This window comes from Aethalodelphis obliquidens, unplaced genomic scaffold (assembly GCF_003676395.1).
Source record: "Aethalodelphis obliquidens isolate GAN/ISIS:26980383/991018 unplaced genomic scaffold, ASM367639v1 scaffold16, whole genome shotgun sequence".
NCBI lineage: Eukaryota > Metazoa > Chordata > Mammalia > Artiodactyla > Delphinidae > Aethalodelphis > Aethalodelphis obliquidens.
In genome coordinates this window covers 16,042,624-16,068,348 of record NW_020837960.1, presented here as the reverse complement: position 1 = coordinate 16,068,348, position 25,725 = coordinate 16,042,624, and the positions used below count along the sequence as shown (strand labels likewise).

The following is a 25,725-nucleotide window of genomic DNA, read 5'->3' as shown; positions in this document are numbered from 1 at the left end:
TACACAACTACTACTATATGCTAGCCATGGTGCCCTCAAGATTTCAAGAAAAATTCTGCCAATAGAACCTCCTTTTGGGGGAAAAGAGAGAAATAAGTCTTGAGAGGGCACTGTGGTCTTGTTTCAGCCTACTGTCTTCCCTTTAACAGACTATACACTGTAGCAACTATATCAGTGTACTGTAATTGGCTGCTTAATAGATTCTTTCTTGTATTACACTATAAACAACTTGAAGCCAGTGATCTGCCTGAAGCAACAATGATAACTGAAAGCACTCCCAGAGCCTCGAAGTAAATGAATATCCGCCACATCTATTATTTTTAAGGGAGAAAAAAATCTTAACGGACTTAAATTTGACTATAAAAAGCAACTTTAGTGAAAAGAGGTTGCTGCTAAAAGCTATCAGAGCACATGTGAAAATCAAAACCAATATATACTTTAGAACACAAGCTAATCACTTGATTTTTCAATAGCCAAGTTAACAAAGTAGCCCCTTATCTTGTAAGCAAATAATAATTGTCCACTATAGACACGAAGTTTGTAAAGTAACAAAATAAGACTGCATTATTTTAGTGTCCCAAGGAAACAGTATGAGTAATGGAGCAAAAAAGCTTTGTGTGATCTTGAGCCTTTCTGAAACTCATTTTGTTTCATCTGCAATAGGGACAGGATTGCTGAAAGAATTAAATAAGATCATAAAGTTCTCAGCACATGTTTTTTATATAGTGAGAACTCAAATTGTTCTTTCTTCTTCTTCTTCTTATGTCCTTAATCTTTGTTTCTTCACTTACAATATTAAAATCACTACCATACAGGGTAGTTGTGAGAATTAAGTACATTGCTTGGCACATAACAGGTACTTATGAAAGTCCATCATTCCCATCCCTTTAGGATTATTGGGGGAATGAGGCAAAATTCAACAAAATAAGATAACTTTATTTATAAAGCCCTGGGTTGGGAGAAAAACACACCACGAATTGTGTGTTTGCTTTTGGGAGGGGGGATTCCGGTGAGGAGAAAAGAAGAAAAAGAGATAACATTTTATTATAATATAATGCAGGCCGTCATTTAATCACATAATGAAGTCATGACTTCATAATGATTTGAAATAATGATTTATAATAATCATTAAGGTACAAGGTTAAACTTAGTTAAAAAACACTCAGGGACTAGTACATTGTCTGTCTAAAGTAAAACAAAAAAAATTTCAGTGGGAACTAAATATAAACACAAGAAATTTAATCATTAATTAGTGAGACATTTTAGAAGCAACTTCACAAAGTCTCATTATTTCGTCGTCCTATAAAACCAAAACAACATTTTGAACTGGAGTTTAAAATATGAATTAACAGGAACCTACTGTTGTGATGCCTCATTCTGTTCTAAATTTTGCATTCTTCTGAAAGAAATACATGTGTACTAGACGTAAGAAAATAAACATTTCAGTTTCCTTACCTGTTGTGTTCCATCTGCACTTACAATAGGGGCAGATAGGAGAGAAATATCACTACTTAAAATCTGAGTGGTATCCAGTAGTGGTGGATGTTCTGCCATTATCAATAAGACATTAATATACCGGATAACCCTCCAACTCTGAAAAACAAAAATACATAGCCATTTGTGTGTACATCGTTAAAAATATATTAAAATATAATACATTCAAGATAAAGATATATTCTTGTCAAAGGAAATTTTACAATACTCCATTGACAGCTTTTTTCTGTCAATGGATCATTTAAGGAAATATATTTCTTATTTACCAGCTGTCTGTCAATGTAGACAGCAAACCAAGATACACATCAGGAGCTTCTATTTAAATTCCATGTCTGGGGACTTCCCTGGTGGCAAGTGGTTAAGAATCCGCCTGCCAATGCAGGGGACACAGGTTCAAGCCGTGGTCCAGGAAGATCCCATGTGCTGCAGAGCAATTGAGCCCATGCGCCACAACTACTGAGCCTGAGCTCTAGAGCTCGAGCCACAACTACTGAAGCCCACATACCTAGAGCCTGTGCTCCGCAACAAGAGAAGCCACCGCAATGAGAAGCCCGCCCACCACAACGAAGAGTAGCCCCTGCTCGCCACAACTAGAGAAAGCCTGTACGCAGCCACAAAGACCCAACACAGCCAAAAATAAAAATAAATAAATTCCATATCTGTCTGTCTCTCTATCCCTTCCACCTCCATATAATATTTATTTAATTTAACCACCACTACTTTAGCTAAACAGTGGAATAGGAACTAAAATGCAATGATTGAATGAGGCAACTCTATCACTGATGTTTTAATCTGCGCTGAGAAGGTGTTTGTGAAGGCCCAGTTTCCCCTCATCACCCTATCAGTCTCTAGGAACTCACAAGAATTATAATTTTTCACTGATTCCTCAAACAGCAAAATTTGAAAAATTTGCTCAGGATAAGAAAAAGAATCTTCAAGTTTTAAGCGTTAAGCTCTGGCTTTGGTCTTCTGTCATTCTGGTTTTATTATTTTTTTCTAAATACTTTACAATAAGCCAAATCATTTCAGTGATACAAGCACATACACTTAGAACTCTTTAACTGTATATACATTATCACTTATATAAAAAGTAAAAGATTTGATATAAGCAATATTAGTCTACCATATATAACATCAACCATTAAAACATCAGTAAATTACAAGTCAAAATGAGTACAACTGAGCTCAATCATAAATTTTATCAAATCTATACTGAAAGACAAAATAACAAACATTTTTGGATGCTTGCCGCATTCTACAATTCAGCAGTGTCAAAATGTTTAACTTTTATAAGACATTAAATTCATGCTATTTATTTAAAAATCTTGAATCTTTGCAGAAAACTTTCATATAAGTTGATTTAACCTAAAAACAGTTTTCTATTTAGATATATAAACACTGGGTTTGTTTTTTGTTTTTTGTTTTTTTTTTGCGGTACGCGGGCCTCTCACTGTTGTGGCCTCTTCTGTTGCGGAGCACAGGCTCCGGACCTGCAGGCTCAGTGGCCATGGCTCACGGGCCCAGCCACTCCGCGGCATGTGGGATCTTCCCGGACTGGGGCAAGAACCCGTGTCCCCTGCATCAGCAGGTGGACTCTCAACCACTGCGCCACCAGGGAAGCCCAACACTGTTTTAAGATTAAAACAAATATTCAATACAGGTATCTACTTCAAGATTAAGTAAAACTATAGTATGAAACATTTTATATTATTTAGCTATCTCATAAAAATGCATGCCATTTAAACATAACATATATATAAATATATAATAAATACATATGATATAAACACATGTATGTTCTATATATACAGTATATAAACATTTTTATAGACATATATAAATGGAGTAAATCTAAATTCTGGCTTAATCTGTATTGCTATATTTCTTAAAGTCCAACAAAATCACTGAGTACCTTAAATCATGTCAAATAATTTCACTCTGTGGAACACACAAAGAATTATATATAAGATGGGAAAGAGTCAATGTATTTTCCCTCTTGCATGTCATAAGATTTAGTTCAAGAAGAAACATTTTAGGAAGCTAACTCAGGATTAACCAGAGAAAGTTTATAAGTAATTTACCTTTTAAAATTAATAAATTAAAAAAATAACCACCACTGAGAATTTTTCTTTTGTCATTGTATCCTAATATTTTATTTAATATGCTTAGTTAAAACTGCAAGCCACCATTATTACAAAAATTTTAGAATGTAATGCTGAAGATACAACCATAATTTGGTTTCAAGAGGTGGACTGGAAGCTTTACAAATAAAAATAGAAATTTCTTCTGAATCTCCCTTTAATTCCAGTGGTATTATACAATGAATCTGAAGCCATATGCTGTGTTTTAATATTATCATTCCATTTAAGGTGTTATCTCTGATTTTACTCTCTTCAAAGCTATAACATCGTTTCATTTATGAACTGCCTTCTTTTATGGCCATATTCATCACACTACATGCAAAGTAGCTGGTTTTATTTCAGCTTGCAAATTGGAAACTTCAGTCATGCAACTAAAATGTTGCATTTAGAAACCTAAAAATTCCTTTCATTCCTGCATAGAGAACACTGTCAGCTTCTTCTTTCAATCAATTTCTTCTAATTTTGTTACTACTAAGTTCCTATGTTCTCATCTTATCTTGTGACCACAAATACCCACTTGTTTTAAGTTATGCATCTATTTTTGCTTGTTTTTAATAATATAATATTTGATATGTGCAAAACAGGGGAGAAGTGATTTGTTCCATCTGCTAATTTCCATGGAATACATATTCCTCCATGCCCCATTTCAAGCCATCATGGTTTACAAATCGACCTGAAGGGCTTCCCTGGTGGCGCAGTGGTTGAGAGTCCGCCTGCCGATGCAGGGGACGCGGGTTCGTGCCCCGGTGCGGGAGGATCCCACATGCTGCGGAGCGCCTGGGCCCGTGAGCCATGGCCGCTGAGCCTGCGCGTCCGGAGCCTGTGCTCCGCAACGGGAGAGGCCACAACAGTGAGAGGCCCACGTACCGCAAAACAAAACCAAAAAAACCAAAAATCGACCTGAAGATGCCTGAATTTTTAGCAATCAACTTTTGTATACAAGTACAAGATGGCTCCAGCATATCTGTTTATACCTATATCTATATATCAATATTTGACCATCTATGTGGTAATAATACAATAAAATATTAACATTTGGGGAGTCCATGTGAAGAATAGCTGGATATCTTTGTACTATTCTTGCAAATTTTCTATTAGTCAGAATTCTAACTAATGTCAAATTAAACAGTGTTAAAAAAATTATGCCAAGTAGACTGTATGCATATCTGAATGCAAAAAGTAAGACAAAAAAGCTTCTAGAGATAACACAAAAGAATATCTTCATAACTGACACAGAGCAAGATTTTTTACACAGGGTATAAATGTTTCTTAAATCATAAAGGAAAAGAATGACATATTGAACTTCATGAAAATTAAGAACTACGATTCATTTAAAAAATTTTAAGAGAATGAAAATGCAAGCCACAGACTGAAAAATATTTACAACACATATAACTGGAAAAGAGGACATATTTCGTATATATACAGGCCTCCTACAAATTGAGTTTTTAAAAAATAGAAAAATGAGATGAGACTTGAATGTGCTCTTCACAAAAGCAGAAATTCAAGAGACCAATAAACATATAAGAAGATTCTCAAGTTCATTATTTATTAGGAAAAAGCTAATTAAAATCATAATGAAATACCACCATATACTAGGATAGTAAAAATGGAAAAGACTGACAATATCAAGTATTAGTGAGGCTACAGAGCAACTAGCACACTCATATGGAATGTGAATGAAAACTCATAAAATCACTTTGGAAACCAGTTTGATACTACCTACCAAAATTGAACATATAAATATTCTATGACCCCATTATGATCCAGCTATTAGACTCCTGGTATATACCAAAAAGAAATGCATGCACATGCACACCAAAAGATAAGTACAAGAAGGGATGTATAGCAGCATTATTATAATGTATAGCAGCATTATTCTTTAATAGCCCCCAATTGTAAATAAGCTAAATGTCCCTCAACAGTAAATGGTAAACTGTATCTGATTCACCCAATGGACTACTATACAGCAATGAAAATTAATGAAGCAGTAATATAGAGAACAATACAAATAAATTTCACAAATACAATGTGAGTGAAAAACACACAGAAGAGTACAAACTGCACAATTTTATTTATAGAAAGTTTAAAAACCAATAAAACTTGTCTGTGGTATTAAAAATCATGTAGTGATTGCCTTTGGAAAGGAAGAAAGGATGGGGACTGGGAGGGGCATGAAGGTAATTTTTTGGGTGCTGGCACTGTTCTACGTCTTGACCTGGGAGGCTGTTGTATGGTAACTACTAGTGTATTATAAACTGAACTGTACACTAAGTATGTACTTCTCTGCATATACTTCAATAAAATTTTTTAAAGGTAAAAACACACGATCATCCCAACTGATGCAGAAACAGCATCTGACAAGATTCAACATCCTTTCATGATAAAAACACTTAACAAACTAGAAATAGAAGGAAACTACTTCAACATAATAAATGCCACATATGAAAAGCCCACAGCTAACACCATACTCAGTGGTGAAAGACTGAAAGCTTTTCCTCTAATCGCGAACAAGGCTAGAATGCCCACTCTCACCACATCTATTCACAGTACTAGACATAGTAATAGACACAATATTAGACATTAGACATAGGCAGAGCAATTAAGCATGAAAAAGAAATAAAAGGCATACAAACTGGGAATAAATAAGTAAAACTATCTTTGTTCACAGATGACAGGATCTTACATGTAGGAAATCCTAAAGGTTTTAAAAAAACTATTAGAACTAATAAATTCACTAAAAATGCATGATACAAAATCAATGCACAAAAATCAGTTGCATTTCTATACACCAACTGAAACGATCTGAAATCTGTTCCATTTACAATAGCATTAAAAAGAATAAAATACTTAGGAATAAATCTAACCAAAGAAAACAAAGATTTGTATACTGAAATCCATGAAATATTGCTAAAAGAAATTAAAGAGGACACAAATAAATAGAAAGACATCCTGTGTTCATAGTTGGAAGACTTAATATTGTTATGATTCTATGATACCCAAAGCAATCTACAGATTGAATACAATCCCTATCAAAATCTCAATGGCATTTTTTTTAGAAATAGAAAAATTCATTCTAAAATTCATATAGAATCTGGGACTTCCCTGGTGGTCCAGTGGTAAAGAATCTGCCTTCCAATGCAGGGGACACGGATTCGATCCCTGGTCGGGTAACTAAGATCCCACATGCCGCGGGGCAATTAAGCCTGCGTGCCACAACTACTGAGCTCTTGTGCCTCAACGAGAGACCCCCGAGTGCCGCAAACTACAGAGCCCATGTGCTCTGGACCCCGCGAGCCACAACTAGAGAGAAGCCCGGCACCACAACAAAGACCCTGAGTGCTGCAATGAAGACCCCACACAGCCAAAAAAAATTTAAAAAATAAACAAAATAAATATTAAAAATAAAATGAAATAGGACTTCCCTGGTGGCGCAGTGGTTAAGAATCTGTCTGTCAACGCAGGGGTCACAGGTTCGAGACCTGATCCAGGAAGATCCCACATGCCACAGAGCAACTAAGCCTGCTTGCCGCAACTACTGAGCCTGTGCTCTAGAGCCCGTGAGCCACAACTACTGAGCCCATGTGCCACAACTACTGAAGCCCTCACGCTTAGAGCCCCTGCTCCACAACAAGAGAAGCCACCACGAGAAGCCCGCGCACAAGGAAGTGTAGCCCCCACTCACAACTAGAGAAAGCCCACGCACAGCAACAAAGACCCAATGCAGTCAAAAATAAATAAATAAATTTAAAAAAAATAAAAAAATAAAATAAAAATGCATTTCAAAGTTGCAGACATCAGTATACTTTACCCCTAAACACCTCAGGCATGTTTCAGTAACTACTATTCAGTATTTAACTCTTTTTTGAAGGCAAAATTTACATATGGTGAAATACACAAATCTTAAGTATGCCTGTGAGATTTCTTGAAATGAATTCTACTACTATCAGTACCTAAGTATCTGAAGTCCCACTGCTGCTCTAAGACCATAGCTTTCAAACTTTGGCATGTATCAGAATCACCTGCAGGGTTTATTAAAACAGACTGTTGGGCTCTACACCTAGTCTGTTTCAATAGGTGCGGGATAGGGCCCAACAATTCACGTTTCTAATAAGTTCCCAGGTTAAGCTGATGCTGCTAGTCCCATGACCATACAGATTACAGATGTAAAACTAATTTTCACTAAGTATTAACTGATAATGAAGGAGTCAGGGTGATAACAATGTAAAGAATACTTCATCCTTGAAGGGCCCAACCCAGATGTGAATACATTCTTGTTCTTCAACTAGAAATAGATAAAAATAGTTTCCTTAAAGAGAAGAAAGTATTTGTAAGTAATCAAGTTTAATGAGGCCTTTGAAGTTGCCTTTGGATATTTCAGCCAAATCAATAGCCTATGAGCCAAATCAATTTTTCTCTCAGACTGAAACTGCTATTTCCTACAGGTTAAAACACATACACACACACACACACACACACACACGTTCAAATGTTCCTAGGAAATGGCATCAAGCACATATAATGTGCTAACTACTATAGATTTAAAAAATAGCTTCATTTTGGTATAACTGACACTTTTTTTTTTTTTTTTTTCCTGTATGCGGACCTCTCACTGTTGTGGCCTCTCCCGTTGCAGAGCACAGCCTCCGGACACACAGGCTCAGCGGCCATGGCTCACGAGCCTAGCCGCTCCGCAGCATGTGGGATCTTCCCAGACCAGGGCACAAACCCGTGTCCCCTGCATCGGCAGGCGGACTCTCAACCACTGTGCCACCAGGGAAGCCCAACTGACACATATTAAATAACACATTTAAAGTATACAACGTGATGAATTCTGACACATGAATACACTGATGAAACCACTACTATGATCAAGATAATTAACCTACCCATCACCTCCCAAATTTTCCTACTATCTATTAAAAATCCCAGGCTTTGCATTTCCATAGTGACTAATGATGTTCAACACGTTTTCATGTGCTTATTTGCCCTCTGTATAGCTTTTTGGTTAAGCATCTGGTCAATACTTTTGCTCATTTTGTTACTGCATTGTTTTTTTCTTATTACTCAGTTTTGATAGCGCTTTAATATACTTGGGTTACTAGTCCTTTATCAAGTTAAGTGATTGGCAAATATTTTCTCCCAGTCTATGGCTTGTCTCTGCATTCTCCTACCAATGTCTTTTGAGGAGAAGTTTTAATTATGACAAATCCAAGAGATTAATTTGTTATTTTATGGATGGTGCTTTTGGAGTTCTATCTGTGAGATCCTTGTCGAATCAAAGGTCACAAAGATTTTCTCCTAAGTTTTCTTCAAGAAATTTTAAAGCTTTAGGTTTTACATTCTATCTGCTCTATCAATTGTTGAGAGAGGGGTATTAGAACCTCTGCTAAATTTCTTATTTGTATATTTCTCTTTGCAGTTTTATCATGTATAAAAATTTAGGATTGCGTCTTCTTCATGAATTAATTCCTTTATTATTACAAAATGACCCTTCTGTCCCTGGTAATCTTTGCTCTGAAATCTAACTTCTGATCTAATACAGTCATTCCAGCTTTCTTTTGGATAGTGTTAGCATGGTATATGTTCCAACCTTTTATTTTTAACTTACGTGTGTCTTTATATTTAAAGTGGGTTTCTTGTGGGTGTCATATACTTGGGTATTGACTTTTAAAAAATTGAATCCAGTGATCTCTGTCTTTTAATTATAGTGTTTAGATCGTTTATGAGTATTGATATAGTTGGGTTTAAATCTACCATCTTGCTATTTGTTTTCTATTTGTCCCATGTGTTCTTCATTCCCCTTTTCCTCTTTATCTGCTTTGTCTTCGATTATTTCTTATTATATCGTTTTATATCCCCATTGGCTTTATAGACTATAATCCTTTATTACTTTAGTGGTTGCTTTAGGGTTTATAATATGCACTTTAACTTATCACAGTCTAATGTTTCACAGTCTAACTTATCGCAGTTTAACTTACTACTTCAGGTATAAGTATCAGAACCTTAACAACAATATATCTGCCCTTTCTCCCCTTCCTTGTGCTATTATTATCATATATTTTACTTTTACATATGTTACAAACTCCACAGTCATTATCATTATCATGTTAAACAGTCAACTGTCCTTTGAAATTACCTAAATAATAAGTTTTAAAATCTTATACATTTACCCATGTAGTTATCATTTCCTCAGGCCCAGGTATCCATATGGTTTAATTTTCCTCTGCTTGAAGGACTCCATTTAACATGTCATTTAGTACAGGACTGAAGGTAAAACTATTTCAGCTGTTGCATGTTTGAAAAGTCATTACTTTGCTTTTGAAAGATATTTTTGTTGGGTAAAGAATCCTACATTGACACGTTTTTCTTTTAGTGTTTTAAAGATATTGCTACATTACCTTCTAATTTACATTGCTCCTGACGAGCGATCTATTACTTTTATCTTTGTCCTGTATTAATGTTGGCTGCTTTAGATTTTTTCCTCTTTATCATTGTTTTAAGTGATTTAATTGATGTTCCTTGGAGACATTTATCTTTCTTGTGCTTATCATGCTTCTTAGTTTATAGTCTTTATCAAATTCAGAAAAATTTTGGCCACTATTTCTTCAAATATTTTTTCAGTTCACCTTTTCAAACAATTCTCTTTTCTCTGTATGTATCATTTTCGACAGTTTCTATTGCTATGTCTTCACATCCAATAATCTTTTCTTTGGCAATGTCTAACATGCCATTAATCCCATCCAATGTATCTTGTCTCTGACACTGTAATTATAATCTAGAAGATACTTCTACATAACATGTTCAATCTTTCCTCTAGCTTCTCCAACATACTGAATACAAACGTAACTGTTTTAATGTTCCTGACTATTAATTCATCATCAATGTCATTTTGCGGCCAGTTTCAAGTAGCTTGATTTTTCTCCTCGTTGTGGTTTGTATTATTCTGCTTCTTTGCAAGCTTACTAGTTTTGACTGAATGTCAGTCACTGTAAATTTTCCCTTCTTGGCTGCTGGATATTTCTGTATTCCTATAACTCTTCTTGAGCTTTGCTATGAGATGTGGCTAAGTGACTTGGAAACAGTTTGATCCTTTGGGGTCTTGCTTTAGGCAAGAACAAAGTTATATTCTTGCATTAGGCAGGAACACAGCTACATTTAGTCTAGGGTTAATTTTTCCCCACCACTGAGCCAAGATCCTCCAGAGTACTCTACCAAATGCCCTGAGAATTATGAGGCTTTCTACTCTGGCTGGTGGGAACAGGCACTATTTCTGGCCTTGTATAAGCTTGGACACTGTTTTATTTAATATATAATCCTTTTAGGTGACTCTTTCTCTAGCCCTGGGTAGTTTCCTCACAGGTATGCACTTATCAGTACTGTGCTAAATACTCAAGGGGGACCTTCTTCAGATCATTGAGGTCCTTTTTGTTTAGTGCTCTCTTCTCTGGTACTTGGATCTGTACACTCTATTATGCTCTTTGGACTGCCAGCTTCATCTCAACTCAGGGAGATGGGACCTACTTGGGACACCCCTCCCTGTGCCCTGGGAACTTCCTCCAGGCAATAAGCAGAGCCAATCTTAGGGCTCATGTTTTCCCTCTTCCGCTGCATGATATCTAACATCTTGAGTGCTACTGTTTCATGTGGTTTTTTTTCTAGGTTTTTTTTTTAGTTGTTTCAGACAGAAGAGTAAGTTTAGTCCCTTTTATTCCATCTTGACAGGGAACTGAATGCACTACTCTTAATTTTTAATGTACGCAATGGGCAGTAGAAAGGTAAATGAATTTTATCACAAGTAGAACACAAATGGCAATGCTTTAAAAGCAAGATTTTTTAAAAAAGTATGGTCTGGGTTCACCAATGGAAGCCAACGTGCTCTTGATATACCCTTAATTGAAAGAAAAATCAGTATTCTCTTTACAGATATTTTGGGAAAATGACACGCACTTTCTTAGATTTCTGCATAAGACTAAGTATTACTTACCAGCAACTTACAGAGTGAGTTCTTATTTACTAAAAAAATGTGTTATCTATAAACTAAAATTAATATGTTTCTGGAGATTAGTTGGGCCTCTGATTCAGGATTCTACTAAGACATTTGGCTGCCATGCAACTGACAGAATTACCACAATTTAGGGGAAGGATACTTTGTTATCTGTTTATCTATTATCAGTGCTCTCTTCAATTAGTTCTGGCTTTTGCAGTGTCTTCAACTGGTCATGGTTTTAAATCTAATAGCTTTTATTTAGCAATTACTACATGTTTATCTTATCATTCTCATATTTAATTTAGTTTTCAGAGATGGCTGATTGATTAACCCTATAGTCCAATGGTGCATATGTTAACAATATTTTTGGCTTATCACTTTATCCTTGTTGCTAAAGTAGGTATATTCATAAACTTGCCAATTTGGCTTATATGGTGACATTTCATAAGCAATGTGCTGCTTATGAATTTATATTAAATAGCTTACAAAATATTTTCTCTCTCTTTTTTTTTGCTGTACGCGGGCCTCTCACTGTTGTGGCCTCTCCCTTTGCGGAGCATAGGCTCCGGACACGCAGGCTCAGCGGCCATGGCTCACGGGCCCAGCTGCTCCGCGGCATGTGGGATCTTCCCGGACTGGGGCACGAACATGTGTCCCCTGCATCGGCAGGCGGACTCTCAACCACTGCGCCACCAGGGAAGCCACAACATATTTTCTAAGTGCAACAATATATTTTTATATAGAGAGCAGTGATTATAGGGCATGGTTCTGTAATATAATAGGTTGAACCACATGAAATTGCCACTTAAGGTCAGAAACATTAAAATAACAATTTCATATGGTTTAATCTAATAAAATCAAATATATATACTCATTTTCTTAAACCGTAAATGGCAATTTATATAGATTGTCAGCAACGTATTCACTATAACTTATTTATCTTACTCTTCTCCAATTCCTTGTTCACTGGAAAGGAAAGGTGAAAGTGGGTAGGATGGGTGGGCCTCAGTCTTTTAACCCTCTTAATTGAACAGAGGTGTAAAATAAGGGTTGGGAGTTTGAGGGCCATTGCCATTATTCTCCTTAGTCAGATATACTAAATATAACTTAATTTAATAAGCAGTCAGGAGATACAGCTCCAGCCCCCCCACTAAGAAATCACACCTTAATACTAACATGGAAACCTGATTAAAATAAGACTTCAAACACAATCTTGATGAAAAAGACATCACAAAGATACTTCCACTCAGGAAACTATGGGAAAAGAGAGCAGGAATTCTTCCAAGAAATCAACCCCAATCTGTTAAAAGACAGATAATGTGCACATAAATAAGACCAATAGATTTTTTTTTTTTAAGTACAGTCAGCCCTCCGTATCTGTAGGTGCGGATCGTGCAGATATTCGACTCTATTGTACTACATCATTTAATATAAGAGACCTGAGCATCTGCGGGGGTCCTGGAACCAATCCTCTGCAGATGTTGAGTGACAACTGTACTTCTTAAATCCCATCTTACAGCTCCTAGCTGTCTAGTGCTATTTTCAGAGCACTTGGGTTACCTTTAGAGCACAACGTAATTACATCTGGGACAATTCTTTTTTCATCTACAAATATTTTATTGCCCTTTTGTAAAATACTAGCTTATATATTTAGATTATTCACTTTGCTTTTTCAGAGTTTCAGATTCTTGGTTATGTCTATCAGAATCACTTTGGGTTTAAGACCAAAAAACAGCAGCCTCTGAATATTTTCTGAACAAAGTAACACCTTAGCATCTAGGTTTACAACCAAAAGGTTTGAATTCCTCTGTAAAAGCTGTATTACTAACTTCACCATATTTAACGTTTCCTTCATTAGTTTCTCCCCAATAGAGAATTTTATCATAAGATGTAATAAGAAAATCAAGAAATATTTCTGTATTTTCCATGAGAAGTAAGATCTGTCTGTAGAACCCAGTATTTTAATGTTGTCCTTTCTGAGATAACCATATTCTTTGTTTATAAATCTACAACTATGGCTGAGCTAAAAATTATTGCCTAAATATGCTAATCTTTCCTCATCTTATCTTTAAAAAATCTTCCTTTTCTTTACTTTGTCTTCAGTTTAAGCTAACATCTCTCCTGAAATTTACTACCAACTTTCCTAAAATATTAGGTTCTAATATTAAAAGGGGAGATCAAAATATCCAGGCATATGAGACTTGAAAACAACTATAATCAAAATTACAATTTTATATTTGGAAAAGAAAATTGCTTTTATAATAGAAATTCATAAAATAAAGTATACTAAAATTGTCCTGGTTGGCAGATATGATTATATAAAGGTTGAGAATCACTAGCCTACAATTCTCACTTCTTTAACATGCTGTAACACAGCTTCAGACCCAACACTAAACTGAAATTGCTCTCTTTAAAAGCACCAATGATTTCAGACACTAACTGGGAAGGTTTTGAGTGAAAGGATGTGCTGTTAAAAATCACACAGGGAAACAGACATAAATCAAGGCCGACCAACTAGGAGGTATGGTTCTAACAAGGACTAGTCACAATCACCAAATCCGAACCATCTTTTCTTTTATTGTTTGTTACATCACGAAAGTTGGATGTTTACACTTAAAAACATATGTACAGACATTATTTTTAACTCCTGCCCCATTCCAACTCCCATTTCCAGAGCAACCACTGTGGAATGTACCCTTTCAGACATTTGCTCTGCACTTATGTATGTATGAGGTTTAGGGGAGTGGTTTAAATAAAATTGCGTGTACTGGTCAGTGTCTTGTTTTTTCCTGTAAAATATCTTAAGAGTTTCCTAAAGAAGTACATCTGTAGCTACTTCATTCTTTTTCATGGCTGTCTAATACTCTACTATGAGGGCATACTATAATTTATTCTAATGATGAACACAAAATGCTTTCATTTTTCTTCATATATTTCTCCCTCCACAAGGAACAATCATGTAATATTCTCTATGACCCTATGATAGTATTTCTGTATTATAGATACACAGAAATGAAACTTCTGGCTTAGAAGTATGCATTTTCAAAATTGACAGAAACAGGGACTTCTCTGGTAGCACAGTGGTTAAGAATCCGCCTGCCAATGCAGGGGACATGGGTTCGATCCCTGGTCCAGGAAGATCCCACATGCCACGGAGCAACTAAGGCCATGTGCCACAACTACTGAGCCTGTGCTCTAGAGCCCGCGAGCCACAGCTACTGAAGCCCACGCGCCTAGAGGTGCTCTGCAACAAGAGAAGCCACCGCAATGAGAAGCCCACGCACTGCAACCAAGAGTAGCCCCCGCTCTCAGCAACTAGAGAAAGCCCGTGCGCAGCCGCAAAGACCCAACACAGCCAAAAATAAATTAATTAAAAAAAATTTTGACAGATACAGCTAAACTTTTACCCTAAAAAGAAGAAGCTGTTTATACTCTGTTCAATAGTTTATGAGTGCCTACTTTCCAATTTGACACCTACTAAGGTTTTCCAATTTTTGCCAATTTTATTAGCAAAGATTAAAAAAAAAATCGTATCTCGATGTTTTCAATCTCTTACTACTGGTGTGTTTGAGCATCTCTTCAAAACTTTATAGGCTATATTTCTACTTCTATGAATTTCTGTACATTCTTTCTCATTTTCTACCAGGTTGACTTGGTTAATTTGTAGGCACACCTTATATACTCTGAATATTAACTTTGTCTACTATATGTCAAATATTTTATCCCAATCTATTGCTTGCCTTTTTAAATGGCATCTAAGTTTGACGTCTTATTTGAAAAGGCTATCACTACACTGACACTTTTTTTACATTCACTTCTTCCAAAATTTTTGCCATTTTATTGTTTTACTTATATTTAGTCCAACTGGAACTTAGTTTTGAGAGTGCCACAAAGTGAGTACCTAATTATCCTTACCTCAACTGGACAGCCAATTGTCCCCCATCACTTATAGACTAGCTCTTCCATTACTCACTTGTTAATCATACAATAAATTCTTCTGTAACCATGGTGCTCCTCCTGAATTCCTTATTCTGTTCCTTTGATCAACATGCTCATTCCTACTCCAAATTCTTATTAGTTTAATAATTATAATTGTACAGTATGTTTTAATCTTTGATGGGTAAGTTCCCCTTTGTTATGCTTCTTTTTGAAATTTATCTGGCCATTCTTGTGCATTTTTCCTTCTCAAAACTTGAAACATCAATTTGTCAAATTTCATTTTAAAAATCCTGTTGGATTTCTAATTAGGATTACACTGACTGTATTAATTTGGTGAGAACTGCCAATTTTATAGTATTAAGTTCTCACATTCAGGAATATACTATTCCTCCATTCATTCAGATTTCTTGTAGTTTTCTTCAGATGGTGCTGCATATTTTTAAAATTTCTCAAGTATTTTATAATTTAGGCTTCTACTTTTCTTACTGTTTTTCATAGTTGGTTATTGCTAGTGTATAAGAAAGCTAATGAATCTTCTAAATTTATCTCATAGCCAGTGGGTTTACTGAAATCTCTTTTTGACTCAAATCATTTTCTGTTGCCTGTCTTGTCTAAGTAGATAATCATATCAACTGCAACTAGTAACAGTGATATATTCCACCTCACTTCCAATCCCCATTATTTCGAGGTTAATTATTTTTCTTGTTTCTTAACACACTGGCTAAGACTTTGACCAACGTTCCTATCTTTTAATGAAAGTACCTCTAACATTTCATTATGACATTTAATACAGGTTTCTGGTAGAGACCCTTTATAAGATTATTTCTTGTTGATGAAGAGTTGTCAGGGATAACTGAATTTGAGAAAATGATTTTTGTTTTTAGCACCAAAGAGATATAAACATACAGTTTTCCCCCTTTAACCTATTAGTATAGTGAATTACATTAATATGCTTCCTAATGCTGAATCAATATTATACTCCTGGAATTCAACGTATCAGAACTGGTATGATTTAATAATTCAAAGCCAGGCTCTGGAGTCAGAAAGCCTAGGTTCAAATCCCAAATCTTTCACTAACTAGTTGTATGATTTTAGGTGTGTTATTTAACTTCTCTGTGCTCCAGTTTCCTAATCTTTAAAATGATGACAATAATAGCTACCTCAGAGAGTTGTTTTAAGGATTAAGTAAACTCATACATGAAAAGTTGTTTAGAATAGTACACAGAACATAGAAAGCATTTAATATATGTTAATTATTATCATTTACTGAGTGCCTCATATCTGCCAGCCATAAGGTATGCGGCATTGCAGGAGTCAGCAAACTAAGACCCGTGCACTGAATCTGGCCTCCTGCCTGCTTTTATAAATAAAGTTTTATGGGAACACAGTTATACCCAATGTTTATAATTATCTGTGGTTATTTTTATGCTCCTACACCACAGTTAAGTAGTTGCAACAGAGTCCATATGGCCACAAAGCTTAAAATATTTGCTATCTGCTCCTTTACAGAAAAAAAAAAACAAAAAAACCCCCCCAAAAAAACCCCTGCCGACCCGAGAAGTATTGCTCAAAATCGAGGAGTTCACAGTCTAATAGATGAGACAGGCAAGTAAAAACATATATATGCTACAGTATGTTATATACACAGTCATATTATGAGCATATTATGGAAACCTATGGCAGTTCAGTACTAAACTATAGGAAGGATTCACACAAGGGATGAAAGACGAGGTATTTCATTTACTTTTAATTATTTTAAAATATGTATTTGTTTACATGTCTTTATCTCTCATCGTACTGTGTGAATTGCTAGAGGAAAAGGAATATGACATTCATTTTTGTGACATTCATATTCTAAGTATCTACGACATTTAAGGTTTTTAACAAATGATAGATGAATAAATAAATGAATGGTGAAAGGAAGAATTTAGATACCTGGGTAACAATGATTAGAAATGTCTTTCAAAGTTCTACATATAAATATCCTATGGCAAGTATTTTACTTGCCATGTTAAATGGGCTCTTTCTTTTAATTCCTATAGCAGCTAATTCTAGGAGATAGATCCTATATTACCCCTCTTTAAAGTGAAGAAAGTAAGGCTCCTTGAGGTAAAAGCAATGTGCTCAAGTTTATATACAGCCAGTAAGGGAAGAAGCCAACAAACAAACCTTTATCTGCCTCACGTAAAACATGCTCTTTGTACGACAAAATTGGGAAGTGGTGGGAAATAGATATAGTCACAGGATACCAACAGAGTATAAACTCTAAAATAGAGATAGAAGATATTATAATTGATGCAGCAGGAACTGTAGTGTGGTTTTAACTTCTAAAACTGAGCGATGATTTGAATAAATTCATATTTTTAAAATATTAGTCTGGAGGCAGCCTGAAGATGAACTAGAGGAACAGTTGCCTGTACATTTTATCCAAAGTCTCCTCTATCACACACATTAGACCAGTTTTGGTCAGGTTCAAGCAATCGACAAAAAAATAAAATTGCTAGCATACTATGGCATTTGAGGAATAATGATTTATCTACTAATCTGAAGTATTGGAAATAGCTAGTCCTAACATGGAAGAAACAAAAGTATATTTCATTAACTAAAATGTAAGGAAAAAGTATATACTGCAAATGAAAATACTACATAGAAAAAAATCAAGTCTTAAGAATGAAACTGTAACTGAGAATGGCTGTCAGGAAAAAGACTCACAGTCTTAGAGAATGAACTTAGGGTTACCACGGGGGCAAGGGCAGGGGGAGGGATAGACTGGGAGTTTGGGATTGACATGTACACACTGCTGTATTTAAAACAGATAACCAACAAGGACCAATGTATAGCACAGGGAACTCTGCTCAATACTCTGTAATAACCCAAATGGGAAAAGAATTTGAAAAAGAGTAGATACATGTATATGTATAACTGAATCACTCTGCTGTACACCTGAAATTAATACAACATTGTTAATCAACTATACTCCAATATAAAATAAAAGTTAAAAAAAATAAAATAAAACATCTTTGGAAAACAAAAAAGAATGGCTGTTACAAGCAAACCAAAAGAATCTAGAAAATGTAAACATAATGAAATCAGAAATTATAAACTATGTTTTCACTTTTATTTTTATTTAAGCCAATCTTAAGAGAAACTAATTTTGAAGCAAATGAAATGACTACTCCTTCAAGCTAGACCTCAACATAAGTACATAGTTGTTGTATATGACATCTATTTCTGCAAAAGAAAGCATATAATTACTTTTTAAAGAAAAGTCTTAACTGTGCTTTAAAATGTACTTAAACATCTGTTTAGAACCCCCAGAGAAGTAGGAAGATTTTTTTTCTCCTTACTGGGGAATTGGATTTCACTAAGAAATCACTTAAATTGTTTAAATTATTGTTCAAAAATATATTAAAATGTGGATTCTGAAGAAGGAAAACAGAAAACAGTAACTTTCAGACACTTCTGATAGAGGCTGATTAACACAACCTAATTATCAAATTTAGATAACCTTTACACTAAGGTTTATGTCAAAGTACACATCATACTTACTCTGTCTTTCTAACAATTAGCACATAAGCAATCTCAAGAAGTGAGGGAGGAAGAGAGATGGAAGTCAATCAGAAGTAATAGTTTCATCTGTAAAATGAGAGTACCACCACATATCTGGCGAGTCTATATGGCATTTAAAAAAAAACAATCAAGTTTCCAATGAGAGTTCAAGTGGATCTTATTACTATAGATAAACAGTCTTCTACTTGAAAAAAAGAAAACTATAAGGAATTCACTTCTGCATATTTTTATCCCACTGTGGAAAGACTAGCTGAATTTCCTTGGAATGAAGATCAGTATTCTCTTGCAAAGAAGAACAGAGGCACTGGATACCGACCACACTGAAAGATTAATAAGAATGGAAAGAAAGCTTTTAAAATGTGCATTCTCTTTGCCAAGAAGGCAGTTAAAACTTTTGAGTAAACTAAATGTTTTTTGGAATACTATATTTACAGAAGTTTGGAGGATAAAACTTGAACTCATGATTTCTGGTCTTACTAAAAAAAGGCTGCACTGCTTCCAATGTAGTAGCATTAATGTAAACACATATGGTACTTTAATATTGTCATGGTTTCCAACATCTCTTTGGTTGCTCACAATATTTCTGTGGGGAAATCAGGATAGACATTATTCTCCATTTTAAGAATTGGGAACCTAAGATTGAAAGAAACGAATCTGAGATCATACGGCTAACAAGGGTGAAGTTGGAACTAAGATCCAAGGTACTTTATCTCCTATCTAGGAAACGGAAACAGCTGGAATAATGAAGCTGTTACAAGTACTGACAAAAGGGGGGGTGGGAGAGTGAATTGTTAATTTCTTCTTAAAGCAAAATTTAAAAAGCCAAACTTTTATTGGGTAGCAATCCATGAAGGCTAAAATTTAGTTCAAAAGGTCTGTACTGCCTTAAAACTTAAGACAGTACATACATTTAAAAAGTATGGAAAATGCTAGTATAGGCAAAAGGACAACAGTTAACTTAAGTTTTGGGGTTTTGTTGGTTTGTTTGCTTTTAATGTTTTTAAGAGGAAAAAAAGAAACACCACTGATTTTATCCAGACAGTTCTCCGTCATATACATCTTTACTTTTCCCAGCACCTAATACTATCTCTGATACACAGAATGTATTTACTAATGCCTGTTGAATCAAAGAATGCTCTTATGCTATATTCTTACTTTCTTGATAATACAAAATATAGAGTAACCCGGGCTTCCCTGGTGGCGCAGTGGTTGAGAGTCTGCCTGCCAATGCAGGGGACACGGGTTCGAGCCCTGGTCTGGGAAGATCCCACATGCCGCGGAGCGGCTGGCCCCATGAGCCACAATTACTGAGCCTGCGCGTCTGGAGCCTGTGCTCCGCAACAAGAGAGGCCGCGATAGTGAGAGGCCCACGCACCGCGATGAGGAGTGGCCCCCACTTGCCGCAACTAGAGAAAGCCCTCGCACAGAAACGAGGACCCAACACAGTCAAAAATAAATTAAAAAAATATATATATAGGGTAACCCTAGCGAATTTATTCATGCAACCATAACCTGAGGCACCACTATTTACCTGGTAATGGTACATGAAACACAATGTGAAGGAAATAGAATTGCTTTAGAAATACACACCTATAAATTTAGCAACTTCAAAGAGATATTTCATGTAAATGAATTTTCAAAATAACTGATACTTATCCTTTACATCACTGTAACTTATCTTTAAATAATCATAATGAAAATATTTTCAAAGAGATTTCTAGGTCTTTTTTCTCTGCCTTAATCTAAACATGATACAATCTTTTCTTGATGACTCAAACTCATCAATGTAAATCTCAATTATTAGACTATTCTATAACACAGTGACTCTTGGAGTTATTGAGGGATGTCCAACTGTTTGTCTCTTCACTAACTCAACCTAGACTACTTTTAAAAACAAGGTCTCCTACTGCCTGCTCCCCAGTTGTCACTTATAGGCCACCAGCATCCTAGCCAAGGCTTCTAAAATGCCAGTTGAAGTTTAAAATACGTACAACCTGAATAGGCAATTGATATACTTAACCTTATACAAGATTATAAATTCCATGGTGTAGCTATTCTCACTGCTCTAAGGCCTAGCTCAAAGGCTTTTCTTCTTTTATGTCCGAGTTCTGAGACTCAGTCTAGGCAGCTGCTAGAAGTCTGGCCACAAAAGAACAATTACAATACTAATTTCTGCATGTTCTCTTAATTCTTACTATAATATAGGGAAAAAAACATAAATGATAGTCATAACAAAACACAAAACAACCATGTAAACAAATGATGAAGGCAGCTCACATTATGTGCTATATGGACAATTACCTAGCCAATTATTAGCCAAGAGTCAGCAAACCAGGCTCGCTGGCCAAATCCTGCGATTGTAAAAAAACAAACAAAAAAGGATATTCAACAGAGACAGTAAGTGGCCCACAAGGCCTAAAATATTATCTGGCACTCTAAAGAAAAAGTCTGCTGATTCCTGATCTAAACTGTAATAAACACACACATATAAAACATATAAGCTATTCCTCATACATAAAGCTTAAGTTATTAATATAAATAACTTAGTAGATGCAGCATTCTTTCAGTGATGGGTTCATTATGATACAGCCAAACTTGTCCAGCCCTGCCTATTACTCTCTTGACCATGCTGTAGGGCTTAGCCAAAATCTTGACTTTAACCTTCTTTCCTTCTTCCTCTTGATACTTATCCTTATACACTCTCAGACTGGTCTCCTTACTATTACTTCCAGCTCTGGCTGTCAATCTTTTTTGGAAAGTCTTTCCTTTTGCTAGATATCTAAATCCTTCCTAAGCTTCAAGTCTGACTTCCTTTAAATGCCTTCCAGGATCATTCTAGCCCTCAATGGCCTCCCTTTCCTTCAAATTACAGTCCTTGCCACACAATTTAATAATGCCGTCTCATATTTTTGCTAATGATTTCTTGTGTGTTAGTCTAGTATCCCCAACTAGTCTGTAAACTACTTGAAGGAAAGAAACACATCCTATTGCTTTTGTATCCCCGCTCTAATAGTAGCTCATCGTCCTCTGAGCACGTGTCATCTCCCAAGCACATCTCTCTACCTTGGAGAAAAAACAGCCTGAGGAATGGTAATGGGTGACAAGTGATTGGCAATATCAAAGGAAGACACCTACAAAGGAACTTGATGGAAGACCATAGGCTACAACGCAAACTTAGAAAGTGTATGTGAAAGATAAGCAAAACTACAATAGTGGGAGGATAGAGATAAAGATCAAGGGTTAAAGAGACCACAGCATAACACTCTGAAATAAAATGAGACCAAAATATTAAGAAAATTATAAAAGCTCCCAATACAGGTAAAAAAAAAAAAGTTGCCTTTCAACACTACTGGTCATTAATTTCTTTTTAGCAAGCAGCTCGACACTGATATCCATATGGGCCATTTTTCTTTTTCTTTTTGCAATGTGATAAAAAGAAGCACTAAAAGACTCAATGGAATTGCATGCACAGTATTCTAAACCTTTGGATTTACAATACTGTGAATTAATTTGAAGTCTGCTAGAGACTGCTAGGGGAAAAAACCAATTATTTATCTTTTGATTACCTGGCTAATAAAATTAGAAATCACATGCATATCGCTACATCATGCTCAAAGATATCACCTAGACTCATTTTCATAGAAAAATGTACCAAGAACAAGAGAAAGAAAACAAAACCTTTAGGTTACTTCATCAAATTGTATCTTAAAAATATAGGCAAAATAGAAGATGCACAAGCCTTGGATGTATGCACATTAAAAAAATACAAATATTTTTCAACAGGCATAATTATTACTCATAAGTCTAAAACAAATTGTAAATTAAATGCTCTTTACCTAAGTAAAGCTACAAAAGACGATGAAAATTATTAATCATGCATCGCTTCTCTTTTTTCTGGGTTTTATAACCTCTCAATCCTGACCTCTGCCTGGCTGGTCAGAGAAGAGGGAGAAATTTTTTCATAATTAGTAATAAAACATGCTCAAAATTATACTGTAGAACTTTAAAAATTAAAACGTAATCACTAAATGCATGATAAATCAGCTTTCAGTTACTCATACAAAGGGGGAAAGTGATGACATAGATGACACCAAATCTGTTTTTTTGAATCATATGATTAATTTGGGAGAAGCAAATTACCCTTATAATTATGTTTGATTGAAGCCAATGTTAACCAGAAGTTTATTTTTCCTGAACAGTCAATGAGTTTTGAGGGTTCAGACAAAACGGAAAGAGGGGGAGTTCATTCAGAAGCATACAGGTGGTTAAAAGCAGCCAGCTTGAGATAAAAAATTTTCAGTTAACCTACACAAGAAAACTGAGAGGTGTTCTATGAAGGGAAAGAAGAAAATTTCATAAAATTTGTGATAGTGCTAAAATTCTTAAACATAAAACTATTTATAGAAATCTTAACAAAATCTTTTTCCTGTCAAGTCATCATCCCTTCTTCCCAATAACTGGTATAAGTGGTGATAGCAACAATTATCAGCGGGCTAAGAAGCTGAAAGCAAAATTTTAGGTTCTATGTTATCAAAGATGTGTAAAATCCTTTTTATCACTGTTTTAAGTCTACCATCTGTCTCAGTGGGCACTTTATCTCATTACTTGAGAAAAGTCAAACCAACCAAGAAAATATCAAACAGGCAGGGGACTCATTTCTCTGGACTATTTTTAGGTGATTTAAAAACTTACACGATGGCAAGAACTACAGATTTAGCAAATACACAAAAACTAAATATTTACCCAAATACAAGATCATAGCCACAAAACTCAATTAGTTTCTGCCTAACATATGGCTCCAACTCCCGGGTGGCATATGTTTAGCACTGGTGCTGGTACTATCATTGTGATAAAACATTATAGTAACAGTTCAACTTTTGTTATTTCATTCTTGTAATACAGAAAAACACACACCAATTTTGCTTCCAAGAGCTAAAAACACAGACCACGGGAAAAAGCAAAATAATTATGCCGCTCAGTTTTAAGAGCCTACAGTCTACACATACATGAGGATTATACAGTTAAAAAAAAAATCTTGTCAGCCTGGTATTCTTTGTTAATAGATGGTCAGACACGAAGGTGTCCAAAGGAACTTACATGAAATTTCACAAAAGAAAATCCCGTATTTATGATTCCTAGCACCTCACTATCCATTACCCCCCTTCCCCCGAGAGAAAACTATCCCAAGGCTTTTAACGTTAACAGTTTAATAAAAGAACGACTACATTCATTAAAGCCGCCGCCGTCCTGTCCCCGATTTTATGGCTAAATTACGTGTTCATTTTCTTTACCTAACGCATGACGTTCTTTCACAGCCGTGTCAGAAGTTCAAAGATCCAGGCTGTTAAACAGGGCGAGGACTGCAGCCCGGAGTCCACCCCCCGACTGAACAGGTGGTTAACTCCGCCGGCTGGAGGAACGGCCAGGTACTGGCACCAGCCAAACAGGATCAAATACACAAGGGCGGGTTTTCGAGGTTTTAACCCCAACAGGAGCGGGGGAAACTCTCTTCAGAGGAGCATTCAAGTTTGGCGGCTGCCCGGCGGCCAACACCGAAGGCGCCGCGGCCGCTCGGCGATCCGCTCCGGAGGGCTCCGCAACCCACCCCCCAGCGCCGCCGTCAGCGGCGCGGCTCACCGCGGGCCGCGGGCCAGGGGGGCGGAGGGAGGGCCGCCCGCGCCGCCGCGCCGCCTCCGCGGGCTGGTGGCGGGGTCGCGGCCGCGCCCCGCCGAGCGCCTCCCGGCGAGACTAGGGCCCAGCAGGTGCCCCGTGAGTGGACGGGTCCCGCCCGCGGCCCACTCCCCTCCGCCCAGCGCGCGCTCACAAGACCGGGTGGGCCAGGCCCCTCGACGGGCCCGAACCCCGCTTAGCGCCCCGGCCCCTCACACCCAGCCTAACGGTTTCCCCGGCGCCTGCCCCGGGGCGGGGGCTGGAGGGTGGAACGGTACCCGGACGCCTCGGTCTCCCCCACCTTTCCCGAAGGGAGCGCCCGCGCTCTCACCTCCGAGTCACGCCGCTCTGAGGCGGAGGAAGGCGGCTACCCCGGCGCCTCTTCTTCGGGTTCCTGATCGTTCTCGCTCCACTTCAGCGGCAGAGCCAGCTCTCGGGGCCGCAGCGGCCGCCGGCGCACTGACTGTTGGGGTGGTTTCCCGGCAGTGACGGTGCCGCCTCAGCCCCGCTCTTCGCTCCCTCTCCGCGTAGCTCCCGCTTTCTGTTTCACCCGAGGGACCACGAACGCCGCCGCCGCCATGCTTACTACGGAGCCGGGAGGAGGAGCCGGGAGTCGGCGCGCCGAGTGCGGCTGCGCGAGCCCAGCCGACGGCGCCCCCGGCCGGCCCGGGCCCCGCGTCCCCGCCCCGCGCCCTGGCCGGCTGCCCCGCTGGTCTTTACCGGGAGCGCGAGGCGCCCGCGGAGCCGCCGGTGCGGGGCGTCAGAATCCCCGTCGCCGCTCCCGGGGCGCCCACCGCCCTCCCGGGGCTCCGGGCTCTCTCCTGAGGCCCGGCTACGCCTGGGTCGTCGCAGCCGCCGCCGCGGCCAGGCTGCTAGCGATACTAGGGAAATGAGGAGCCAGGTGACGTTCCTGGGGCCACT

The 25,725-nt window shown here is 37.3% G+C and overlaps 1 protein-coding gene across 3 annotated transcripts in view; it reads right to left on the bottom strand.

Annotated features, from left to right (window-relative positions):
• The window catches only part of FNDC3A (fibronectin type III domain containing 3A), a 156,017-nt gene extending 130,618 nt beyond the window's left edge, over nt 1-25,399 (bottom strand). Inside the window, exons 1-2 of one of the 3 annotated variants that reach the window (XR_003434750.1) lie at nt 25,136-25,316; nt 1,456-1,593 (exon numbers count right to left, since the gene is read on the bottom strand). Coding sequence is in view for 1 of the 3 variants with exons in the window: in XM_027116303.1 (XP_026972104.1) it covers nt 1,456-1,554 (99 nt within the window). In the remaining 2 variants the exon portion in view is untranslated. Of the gene's footprint in view, nt 1-1,455; nt 1,594-25,135 lie in introns of all 3 variants that reach the window. The other 2 variants (XM_027116303.1, XM_027116305.1) reach the window with 2 other exon arrangements.
• Nucleotides 25,400-25,725: the final 326 nt, after the last annotated feature.